The sequence below is a fragment of the Eucyclogobius newberryi genome, unplaced genomic scaffold (genome assembly GCF_026437365.1).
Source record: "Eucyclogobius newberryi isolate DKJ021-1_F unplaced genomic scaffold, fEucNew1.0.hap1 SCAF_3, whole genome shotgun sequence".
NCBI lineage: Eukaryota > Metazoa > Chordata > Actinopteri > Gobiiformes > Gobiidae > Eucyclogobius > Eucyclogobius newberryi.
The window spans coordinates 1,092,289-1,105,000 of NW_027315945.1; the positions used below are offsets into that span (position 1 = coordinate 1,092,289).

Consider the following 12,712-nt stretch of genomic DNA (forward strand, 5'->3'; position numbering starts at 1 on the left):
ATATTTTCAGAGTAGATCATGTCATGTGAGCAGTATTTATATGTGAGCAGTATTTATATTTATTATAAGACATAATTCAACATAAACTTCTGCTACAATGATCCCATGTGCTCCAGTCACACACACGTACAACACACAGTTGTGTGGCGTACGTGTGTGTGTGTGTGTGTGTGTGTGTGTGTGTGTCTGTGTCGGTTGTACAGAGCTAATCGGAGTCAAATTGCCCCATGGCTTTTGGCATTTCTCTTGACATTTGATATGGCACATTTACAGATGAAGGCCCCTGAAGGACCCCGAAGGACCCCGAAGGACCCCGAAGGTAGGAGCGGCATGAGTGAGAAGCAGAATGTCCCTCCAGAGCCCCCTTACATCAGTGCACCCACGGGTGTCTCTATGGCTGCTGTCCTAATGTGGCATAAATGGTTTGTGTGACTCTTGGCAGTGGCATCTCGCACGTGACGTTTAGTTCAACAGTCATTATCAATATTATATTATATCATATTATATTATATTATATTATATATCATTAGAACAGGAGCAGGTAGAATGATCAACAAATAAACCTATAAAACAGACTTTAATCAAAATCAGACAAAAAACACAAGCCCATTTCCACACCAACAAAATGACTGGGAGAGAATAATGGGCAACACATGTCCAACGGCTGCAGTGTATTGCTTAACGACACAGAACAATTGCAGTTTGGGAATGAAATGAGGTGTATTTGAGTGGTTTGGACACGGCGCTCCAGCCTCCAGCACGCCACGCCCTGCACGCCACGCCCTGCACGCCACGCCACGCCCTGCACACCACGCCACGCACGCCACGGCGCTCCAGCCTCCAGCACGCCACGCCCTGCACGCCACACCCTGCACGCCACGCCCTGCACGCCACGCCACGCCCTGCACACCACGCCACGGCGCTCCAGCCTCCAGCACGCCACGCCCTGCACGCCACACCCTGCACGCCACGCCCTGCACGCCACGCCACGCCCTGCACACCACGCCACGCACGCCACGCCCAGCACGCCACGCCCTGCACACCACGCCACACACGCCACGCCCTGCACGCCGCGCCCTGCACGCCGCGCCCTTCATGTCCACAGTCATTGGCTTTGTTTGTGTGAAAATGGTTTGTTGTTTGTAAAGGTTTAGTCTTGGAGCCAGAATGAGAGACATTTGGAACGTGATGTTGTGTTGACTTGAAGCTAGTTATTGTGTGCGATAGCTTCCATTTAAAAACATACAATAAACCTTGAAGGTTGAGCTGTTATTGCTTCACCTTGAATAATCCACAGGTTGGCAATAAAACTCTTTCTCTACAGAGATAAGTGACGTCAGTAAGTTACAGGTCAGATCTGTGGAGAGGTGACCCTGCTCACAGAAAGAACACATGCTTCTCAGGGTATTTTGAGCAATAAAAAGACACACAACTATGGTTAATGCCAGACGGTAAAACATTTCAAGCATAACAAACAGGTGGAAATGTGCACTGTGTAAACACTCGAGTCAGACACAATATGAACGGATGCTTTCTGTGCGTTAAAGATTCTGAGTTTGAAAATGGCATTAAAACTTGACATGGAAACCTGCATAAAGAAGGTGCTAGAACAGGGGACATGAGAGCGCTGACTCTGCTGTGTGCTGCTGTCAGCTGGAGTGCAGTGTGAACGGGCCGCGGGCTGAAAGGAACAAAGGAGATGGTCCTGTCCTGACACGGTGATGCTCAACATTTCCAGAAGAGGGAATATTGGAGACATTCACTTGGACAGCTGGATGTAGCGCTGGACACATGGCTAAGGTAGTAAAGGGAACACACTCAGTGGAAACAAACCTGGATTGTTTTAACATCTAGTACATGGCAGTTGGGACTTGAGGACACTGGGGACGAAGACACATCAAAAATGCTTCAAGTCAGAGGTCATTTTTGAATGTAGGTCACTTGAGTCACTGTGCTGCTTCCTTCAGCTCAAATGAACAATGAGTGGTTATTGCATGACTGTTATGGAGAGTCCATCCACAGCGTGCATCTGGGGCCACACTATTTGAGCACCTGGCCCCTAGTCTCTGGGAGTTTGAGGGCCAGAAAGCTGCCGACGGCCAGAGCTCCAGAGGCAAAAAGGATAGGCACGGCTTTGGTGATCCCCACGAATGAGGTGAAGATACTGATGCCAAGGACAGCAGCCAGCTTACACAGAGCATTCAGGAAGCCAAAGGCCGTGGTTCTGAAAGAAAAGCAATAATCCAGAATAAATGACTCATTAGAGATGGACAGAAACACTGAACACACCAGGTGGGTTTATCGTCCCATCTTTTGTGTCAAAAAATGTATAGACATTTATTTGACGCTGTTACTGTTAACCTGGTGTACTTATAGAGACAGCATTTTTGATGACTAATCATTACATTATTTGACATTAGTCGGTGTAATCCCTCCATCCAGCAGGGTTCTATCGTGGAAAATTACAACTGAATCTTTTTCTACAATGCATAGACTGTAAACCGATGACAAAAGGCAGATTCAGATAATTTTCCACAAATTATATCAAATGAAATTAGAAAATCTGCAATGGCTGAAGCCATTGCTGGAGTGTCTGCGTCTCTCCCTCTCCCCCCCATCTCCCTTCTAAAGAATAAAGCCTAAAGAATAAAGTCTAAAGAATTCCGCTGACACTCATAATGCCCAAATTCATTTAAAATGGGGAAAAAGTAAGATAAGATAAGATAAGATAAGATAAGATATTCCTTTATTGTCCCACATGGGGAAATTTCATTGGTGCAACGCAGGAAGATACAGAGGTAGATCCACAAGAACAGATCACTTATAGGAAGTCTGAAAAACACTTTCAGTAGAAGATCTCCTTTAAATAAATAAAAACTACCATAGACAAATAAATAAATACCATTGCATGTGATCCCGACAGTACTAATACTTTTGAAAATTCTGTAAAAAGTACAAGTTGTTCAAATGTCAAAAGTAATAGCGCACGTACTACTGCGAAAGCGATCGTAATGAGGTATAACATGTTGAAATCGGTTGAAGCGTTAAGGAGTTGAAACTGGCTAAATGGAAAATCATGGAAAATATAAACAATGAAAAATATGTGAAATACAAGAACATATAGTGCCTGTGTGACATCACGCAGACACTCAATTAGTATATTTCAGTTACTGACTGTGCACTGGTCAGCATAAGACAAATAAAATAACCATGCTCTGCTTCAGTGGGAACATGGCTTCACACGTGATTAAATATTGCTGTTGCGCACCAAATTTCCCTCCAAATATTATATCATAAATTATTATTACAATGATTTATAACAATTGTTTCCTCTGGGACAGCCTGTGTTTTGGTGCCATCTACTGGCTGCAGAGTGTGATCATGTGACAGGTGCACCTGACAGGGTGTGATCATGTGACAGGTGCACCTGACAGGGTGTGATCATGTGACAGGTGCACCTGACAGAGTGTGATCATGTGACAGGTGCACCTGACAGGGTGTGATCATGTGACAGGTGCACCTGACCGGGTGTGATCATGTGACCTCTGGACAGGGAACTCAGAATGAAAGGAAAACATAGACTAGACCTCTATATTAGATGTTATTTTCATTTTTTTTTTTTTTGAAGTTTTTTAATTGAAATACATCTGAGAGCCGATAAATCAGAATGCATATTTCAAAATAAAAAGGCCATACACAAAGGCTAATAACAAAGGCACCATAAAAATCCTATAATTCCATTTATTCTACTTATTAAATGATCGAAGATTTTTACTGGGTGCTTTTTATGTTCTAAAAACAATTCCCTTTATTTAAGGTATACACAAACAATATAGTAAAGATAGTAGGCCTATAGCATTTATAATTCAAATACATTTTCATAAAAAAATATGTGATTTTAAAGTGCATGTGGTCTTACATTTTATGTCCATGGTCTTAATAAGGTATTAAAAAGTCTTAAATTTCACACTAGACGTTGTGCAGAACCCTGTTACTGCTGACGCCTGTATAACTGAGACATGATGACGCTCAGCAGGACGTCCTGGCTCGCTCTGACAAAGCCATGTCTGTCGTCCCATTGAAGACACTGCTCTTGTGATTTTGCAAAAATGAATTGAATTGAATGTTGAGTACTTTTTCTTTCAACAACAGATCATCTGTTCTTGATGGTTTACACATGGCTCCAGATACTTGGCACACATGAGCATGGTCTGAAGCTGGTCTTACCTCTTGTCAGAGGGGTAAAGCTCCACGGTCAGGACATCCAGAGCGTTCCAGGAAGCAATACTAATGCCTCCAAACAGACAGAGCAGAGCGATCATGGCTGACTCGCTGTTGCCAAAAGAGAGCAGGAAACAGCTGAAACAGGAGATCACGCTGGAGCCCGCTGCAGGATACAAACACAAGTCAGCGAGTCCTCAGCCTGTGCGTGGAACTGCTAAGCCTACCTAACATCCGTAGGCGTCCGATCTTGTCCATGAGCAGTGCAGACACAATGTTCCCAGGCAGGACAGCCAGAGTACCCAGGAAACTGACAAAGTACACCATGTAAGCATTGTTGTCATCGCCCACGTCACTGAGCAGGCAGCCCTCCTTGTTGTGCACGAAAGTACTGTTGATCAGCTTGCTATTGATAAGCCGGTACTTGAACAGATCTGTAAAGCGTGGGGAGATGGTGCACAAGGGAGGGGGATGGGTACGGACATAGAAAAGATCACATTGTGAAGAACACAGAACAGAACCATCACTTTGTTTACTCAGAGTTTGTTCTTATCCAATTTGTGCCTCGTTTCTCCAGAGAACTGGTCAAACTAATCTTGTCCTGGTCTACAAACAAGTAAAAAAAACAAATAGCTGGGAAACCTTCTGCAACTAAGCATATGTTCCAGTAGTTTTTACTCTTTGAACATGGCCCCGCAGAGCGCAGGTCTGTGGACACTAGTGATGAGCGGGTTGAGTTCTGACTCGCTCAGGTTGGGTTGGGACAAGAAATTCTCATTTCTCTGACCGCATCTCGTACGCCCACCTGTATCATAGCATTTTGCTGCATCTAAATTCACTTCCTCGTTTGGCTCGTTTCTCTGTGAATATGTGACTGATTTTAATAAACATGAAGCATTATGTAGCTTAACGTACAGAGAACACAACTGCAACATCCCCTCTGACTCCTCTCTCCACAATCTCTCAACTGAGCTGTCTGGGGTAGTAATCTCCACAGCCGGGGCAGGTTCTAGAGGAGTCCGACTGCGGTTGCTTTGGTTGCAGTATGAATGCCAGAGCCAAAACGAAATTTGCACTTGTTTGCGACTCATGCAGTCCTTGGTTTAGTCCGGTTGAATTGGCTCAAGCCCATCTCGAGGACATACGCTTCAAACACTGAGGAAACTGGGACTGAGATTGCGGCAGGGCGAGTGCCACACGGTTACGCACACGCACACATCTCTGCCTGTAAAGTCTCCACCCTGGGTAACAACCACCACCGAGTGCTCAGAGGCCTGGCACTGGGACTAGTGCGGGCCATCGCAGCAGACTGGGGGTGTGCACTTCAGGATCATCTGCTCCTGTGACTCTGCTGCTGCTGCTGCCCTCGTTTGTGGATCAGAGATGTGTGCGCGGACTGTTCTGGAACTGGTTTAGTCTGAGTTTAGTTCAGGCAACCCAGGGATGAAGGCAAGCTCTCCGTGTTGCACAAACCAAATAAAGGTGAATTCAATTGAGACAATCTAGCAGAACCTCTCAAGGCGCCGTTGTGTATCCAGTTCTGGAGGTCTCCTTTAACCCTGGGGGTCTCCTTTAACCCTGGAGGTCTCCTTTAACACTGGAGATCTCCTTTAACCCTTGAGGTCTCCTTTAACCCTGGAGGTCTCCTTTAACCCTGGAGGTTTCCTTTAACCCTGGAGGTTTCCTTTAACACTGGAGGTCTCCTTTAACCCCGGAGGTCTCCTTTAATCCTTGAGGTCTCCTTTAACCCTGGAGGTCTCCTTTAACCCTGGAGGTTTCCTTTAACCCTGGAGGTTTCCTTTAACCCTTGAGGTTTCCTTTACCCCTGGAGGTCTCCTTTAACCCCGGAGGTCTCCTTTAACACTGGATGCCCAGACGATGTGCTCTTTCTATTGTGAAGGAACTTCAACTCCTGAGCCATCAAGGAGCTTTGGGAGAATCTTCTCCATGAAACGTTCGGTACCCCGTAAGTTTTGCTTTAATCATAGTTGAGTTGAGGTTGTTCCTACGTGGACTCCAAATTCAGGATCTTATTTTTCATATTCTTGTTCTCCATCTGCAGCGTCACCTCAGCTTCTGCAGCTCATCCTGAAATGTGCTGTTCATCTTCATTGATGTGTGCTCCGGTTCCTCCCCCCGCTTTGAGCTTCCTTTTGTTGCATCCAAATTGGTTGAATCGGGGTGCACCATCCGCTGCTCTCATTTCATTTCTCAGTGACGCTGCAGAGTCATCTCTTCCATCCGACAAGGGAATGCCCTGAACTTTCCCGTTGGGGCCACCTGAACCCCGTCCTGGCGCGGGCGAAGTCCCGCAGTCTGCTGCGCCCAATCTGTTAGCCGTGTTAGCAGCGTTAGCTTGTGAGGCGGGCTGTTTTCCACTGGACTCATGGTCCGTCTCCTTTGACTGTTTAGGTCCGGGAGCGTTACCTGTCATTTCCCTGTTCACTCATCTCCCTCATCACCATCAGCGGAGCGAGTGTTTCTTTTTAGCTCGTCAACTTCACCGGAAGTCCGAGTTTTCTGGCCGCCCACCCAATATCAGTAATCTAGAACCGGCCCTGGTTTGAAAACAAAAATGAATCCTCCAGCAGGTTGGCAGTGGTTAGTGTCTGGTGTAGCGGTCATGTTCATAAAGGGACAGTTGTCTTCTGCATAATTAATATATTTTATCCATCCATCCATCCATCTTCTGCCGCTTTATCCGGGGCCGGGTCGCGGGGGCAGCAGTCTGAGCAGGGACTCCCAGACTTCCTCCTCCCCAGACACTTCCTCTAACTCCTCCGGGGGGATCCCGTTCCCAGGCCAGCCGAGAGACATAGTCTCTCCAGCGTGTCCTGGGTCTTCCCCGGGGCCTATTCCCGGTGGGACATGCCTGAAACACCTCCCGAGGGAGGCGCCCAGGAGGCATCCGGAACAGATGCCCGAGCCACCTCAGCTGGCTCCTCTCGACGTGGAGGAGCAGCGGCTCTACTCCGAGCTCCCCCCGTGTGGCCGAGCTCCTCACCTTATCTCTAAGGGAGCGCCCAGCCACACGGCGGAGGAAACTCATTTCGACCGCTTGTATCCGCGATCTTGTTCTTTCGGTCACTACCCAAAGCTCATGACCATAGGTGAGGGTAGGAACGTAGACCGACCGGTAAATAGAGAGCTTTGCCTTTCGGCTCAGCTCCCTCTTTACCACAACGGTCCGATGCAGCGACTGCATCACTGCAGCCGCTGCACCGATCCGCCTGTCGATCTCACGCTCCATCCTTCCCTCACTCGTGAACAAGACCCCGAGATACTTGAACTCCTCCACTTGGGGCAAGGACACCCCACCCACCTGGAGAGGGCAAGCCACCTTTTTCCGGTCGAGAACCATGGCCTCGGATTTGGAGGTGCTGATTCTCATCCCAGCCGCTTCACACTCGGCTGCAAACCGTCCCAGTGCATGTTGCAGGTCCGGGTTTGATGGAGCCATCAGGACAACATCGTCTGCAAACAGCAGAGATGAGATCCTGTGGTCCCCAAACCGGACACCCTCCAACCCCATACTGCGCCTAGAAATTCTGTCCATAAAAATTATGAACAGAACCGGTGACACAGGGCAGCCCTGGCGGAGTCCAACATGCACTGGGAACAGGTCTGACTTACTGCCGGCAATGCGAACACAGCTCCTGCTCCGGTCATACAGGGACCGGACAGCCCTGAGCAAAGGGCCCCGGACCCCGTACTCCCGGAGCACCCCCCAAAGGACACCCCGAGGGACACGGTCGAAAGCCTTCTCCAGATCCACAAAGCACATGTGGACTGGTTGGGCAAACTCCCATGAACCCTCGAGCACCCGATGGAGGGTATAGAGCTGGTCCAGTGTTCCACGACCGGGACGAAAACCACTCTGCTCCTCCTGAATCCGAGGTTCGACTATCGGTCGGATTCTCCTCTCCAGTACCTTGGAATAGACCTTACCCGGGAGGCTGAGGAGTGTGATCCCTCTGTAGTTGGAACACACCCTCCGGTCCCCCTTCTTGAACAGAGGGACCACCACCCCGGTCTGCCAGTCCAGAGGCACGGTCCCCGAACGCCACGCGATGTTGCAGAGACGTGTCAACCAAGACAGTCCTACAACATCCAGATACTTTAGGTACTCAGGGCGGATCTCATCCACCCCCGGAGCCCTGCCACCGAGGAGTTTGCGAACAACCTCAGTGACTTCAGCTTGGGTGATGGATGAGCCAGCCTCCGAGTCCCCGGTCTCTACTTCCTCTTCGGAAGACGTGACTGAGGGATTAAGGAGATCCTCAAAGTATTCCTTCCACCGTCCGACGACATCCCCAGTCGAGGTCAGCAGGCCTAACAGTGTCTCACCAACACCGTAAACGGTGTTGGTGAGACACTGCTTCCCCCTCCTGAGGCGCCGGACGGTTTGCCAGAATTTCTTTGGTGCCGACCGATAGTCCTCCTCCATGGCCTCCCCGAACTCCTCCCAGGCCCGGGTTTTTGCCTCTGCGACAGCACGAGCCGCGGCTCGCTTGGCCTGCCGATACCCGTAATATATTTTATGTTAATCGATAAAGTCATACACTGTAAATCAGGGATTTCAACCATGTACCTACTTCACATCCTGCACACTGCAAAAGGTTTTACAGTCAGCAAATATAATACATTCATAATATTAAAGATGAAGTAATAAAAGTAAAGCATAGTTAACCAAACATAAATAGCTCCTGGCTATTTCCAATTTGTAGCGAGCTGATGTTTACAATGTGAATGTTTAGAATGGAAGTGTCCCAGATCCAGAAGTATCTAGAGCTGACCTGTGTTGTAGAAGAGCACTGATGGAGAGGTATCTAGAGCTGACCTGTGTTGTAGAAGAGCACTGATTGAGAGGTATCTAGAGCTGACCTGTGTTGTAGAAGAGCACTGATGGAGAGGTATCTAGAGCTGACCTGTGTTGTAGAAGAGCACTGATGGAGAGGTATCTAGAGCTGACCTGTGTTGTAGAAGAGCACTGATAAAGAGGTATCTAGAGCTGACCTGTGTTGTAGAAGAGCACTGATGGAAGAAGTATCTAGAGCTGACCTGTGTTGTAGAAGAGCACTGATGGAGAGGTATCTAGAGCTGACCTGTGTTGTAGAAGAGCACTGATGGAGAGGTATCTAGAGCTGACCTGTGTTGTAGAAGAGCACTGATGGAGAGGTATCTAGAGCTGACCTGTGTTGTAGAAGAGCACTGATGGAGAGGTATCTAGAGCTGACCTGTGTCGTAGAAGAGCACTGATGGAGAGGTATCTAGAGCTGACCTGTGTCGTAGAAGAGCACTGATGGAGAGGTATCTAGAGCTGACCTGTGTTGTAGAAGAGCACTGATGGAGAGGTATCTAGACCTGACCTGTGTTGTAGAAGAGCACTGATGGAATAAGTATCTAGAGCTGGCCTGTGTTGTAGAAGAGCACTAATGGAGAGGTATCTAGAGCTGACCTGTGTTGTAGAAGAGCACTGATGGAGAGGTATCTAGAGCTGACCTTTGTCGTAGAAGAGCACTGATGGAGAGGTATCTAGAGCTGACCTGTGTCGTAGAAGAGCACTGATGGGAGAAGTATCTAGAGCTGACCTGTGTCGTAGAAGAGCACTGATGGAGAGATATCTAGAGCTGACCTGTGTCGTAGAAGAGCACTGATGGAAGAAGTATCTAGAGCTGACCTGTGTTGTAGAAGAGCACTGATGGAAGAAGTATCTAGAGCTGACCTGTGTTGTAGAAGAGCACTGATGGAGAGGTATCTAGAGCTGACCTGTGTTGTAGAAGAGCACTGATGGAGAGGTATCTAGAGCTGACCTGTGTTGTAGAAGAGCACTGATGGAGAGGTATCTAGAGCTGACCTGTGTTGTAGAAGAGCACTAATGGAGAGGTATCTAGAGCTGACCTGTGTTGTAGAAGAGCACTAATGGAGAGGTATCTAGAGCTGACCAGTGTTGTAGAAGAGAACTGATGGAGAAGTATCTAGAGCTGACCTGTGTCGTAGAAGAGCACTGATGGAGAGGTATCTAGAGCTGACCTGTGTTGTAGAAGAGCACTGATGGAAGGAGTATCTAGAGCTGACCTGTGTTGTAGAAGAGCACTAATGGAGAGGTATCTAGAGCTGACCTGTGTTGTAGAGGAGCACTGATGGAGAAGTATCTAGAGCTGACCTGTGTTGTAGAAGAGCACTGATGGAAGAAGTATCTAGAGCTGACCTGTGTTGTAGAAGAGCACTGATGGAGAGGTATCTAGAGCTGACCTGTGTTGTAGAAGAGTACTGATGGAGAAGTATCTAGAGCTGACCTGTGTTGTAGAAGAGCGTGGCAATGAAAGTGCAGTTCCTGAAGAAGGTGTTACTGGAGGTGACGTCCTCAAAGTAACACTCCTCAAACAGTGAGTCCTCAAACACCATGGACTTCAATTTCATATTGACAAACCTACAAACGGAGAACAGAAAGTCAGCCAAGGAACCCAGAAGAACCCAGAGGAACCCAGAGGAACCAAGAGGAACCCAAAGGAACCCAAAGGAATCCAGAAGAACCCAGAGGAACCCAGAGGAACCAAGAGGAACCCAAAGGAACCCAAAGGAATCCAGAGGAACCCAGAGGAACCCTGAGGAGGCTGCCTCTCACTTGTCGTTGAAGTAGGCTCCCTGCCGGTGGACCTGGTTCTCCAGGGTGAAGTTGAAGGTCACATGTTCCACTTTCTCCTTCATAAACACCCTGGTGCGGGAGGAATATTCCTGCTTCTGGAGATACTTGATCATGTCGGGGAACCAAACCGTCAGACCGTAATAACTGCACAGCACAGAACAGAGTCAGACACGTTGGCTTCAAGGTCACATAAGAAAGTAGAAGGTTGTGGCGTTTTGCTGAGCATGAGCCCTAAGGGACATAAGGGAACTGAACAAATAAAGCCATTTTGATTATTTAAAATTAAAAAATGTTCTTGTAATTGCACAAGTGCTATTTTATAGACTTAGAACTTAGAACCTCACTTTATTTGTGTTTTATAGTGTTGCTTTTAGTCACTTTCCTGACATATCCCTGTCAATATTTGTCCCTGTCAATATTTGTCTCATCACCATGAACAAACTGATGACTTTAAAGTGTCCTCAGTCTTTCTCAGACTCTTATTTTATTTATTTGAATGAAACTGCTCAAAGAGTCATAAATCACTCCAGCTAAAGCAGAAGGTCACATAAATGCTCACGTCCATGATTAAAACCGTTGTGTTACGGTCCCCTCTGTCTCTGCTGTCCCTACTGTCCCCTCTGTCTCTGCTGTCCCTACTGTCCCCTCTGTCTCTGCTGTCCCTACTGTCCCCTCTGTCTCTAATGTCCCCTCTGTCTCTACTGTCCCTACTGTCCCCTCTGTCTCTGCCGTCTCCTCTGTCTCTACTGTCCCCTCTGTCTCTACTGTCCCCTCTGTCTCTACTGTCCCTGCTGTCCCCTACTGTCTTGCACGCCAACAGTCGTCCAGCTGTACATTGGTAGTGACCATGTTGTCTTTCATAGATCCATGCATAGTGTCTCTACTGTCCCCTCTGTCCTCTGTCCCTCGCCGTGGGCGGGCGTGTCCATGGAGCTCGTGTGCGCTGTGGCTGCTTCACCTAAACATGTATGTTTGCTAACGTATGGACTCAGGTCTCAGCCTATCGCGAGCCTGCTGCTTTATATTGAGCGTTGTTGCGTTTTATAGACATTGGATGGTTTAGTCACTGTGGATAACGACCCTCGGAATACCACATTTACATATTGTACATATTGTATTTTTGGTATGTTTGATGGAGATAATAATATAAGCCGAGGCCTTCAGTACCTGAAGGACATGGAGAACCACACGGCCATCATCATGTAGGTGGTGCGGCGATACTGTGGCGAGAACACCGCCTGGAAGTTCTCCCACACCTAAAGCACATATACTTCTATTACTAAAGATGATCAGTCATTATTTAACTTCCTTGAGTTAGTAAGTGTGTCATTGAGAGAAACACATGCTGATATCAGAACATTTGCACACGACATGACAGAACACAGACACTCGCCGGGCTCACCTCGCTCTCACCATGTTCTCCTCTACTTTTACTTCCATCACAAAGCGTTGCAAAAAAAAAGATCTAAAATCCTGCTTCCTGCACATTTCCTTGTTTTGGATCGTACAAAGTTGCGTGTGATGAGCGACAATGACATCAGGAAACTCTGAACGCTGTTTCTTCCATTGGTCACATGGTCCACGTGGTTACGCCCCCAAACAAATAACGAGCAACGTTACATCCACAGTAACTAAAATACTCTTCTGCCTAAACCCAGTGCATAAAGCGTGCATTAGTTAGTCGGGTTGTTACGAATGTAGGAAAGGAGAAAGCTAGTATAAGGAAAACAGAAGATCCAAATTGGACTGCTGGAGGCTGTTGGACAGTGAACACTAAAACAAATAGTTGGATTTGGTGTTGGTACCATAAATTGTGAATTATTTACATAAAAAATACAAATA

At 47.5% G+C, this 12,712-nt stretch overlaps 1 protein-coding gene across 1 annotated transcript in view; it reads right to left on the reverse strand.

The window, feature by feature from the left end:
• Positions 1 to 1,627: 1,627 nt before the first annotated feature.
• The window catches only part of sv2a (synaptic vesicle glycoprotein 2A), a 34,788-nt gene continuing 23,703 nt past the window's right edge, over positions 1,628 to 12,712 (reverse strand). Inside the window, exons 8-13 of the mRNA XM_072459965.1 lie at positions 12,038 to 12,126; positions 10,850 to 11,014; positions 10,521 to 10,654; positions 4,449 to 4,655; positions 4,228 to 4,387; positions 1,628 to 2,224 (exon numbers count right to left, since the gene is read on the reverse strand). Of these exons, the coding sequence (XP_072316066.1) occupies positions 2,041 to 2,224; positions 4,228 to 4,387; positions 4,449 to 4,655; positions 10,521 to 10,654; positions 10,850 to 11,014; positions 12,038 to 12,126 (939 nt within the window). The 3' untranslated portion in view covers positions 1,628 to 2,040. The remainder of the gene's footprint in view (positions 2,225 to 4,227; positions 4,388 to 4,448; positions 4,656 to 10,520; positions 10,655 to 10,849; positions 11,015 to 12,037; positions 12,127 to 12,712) is intronic.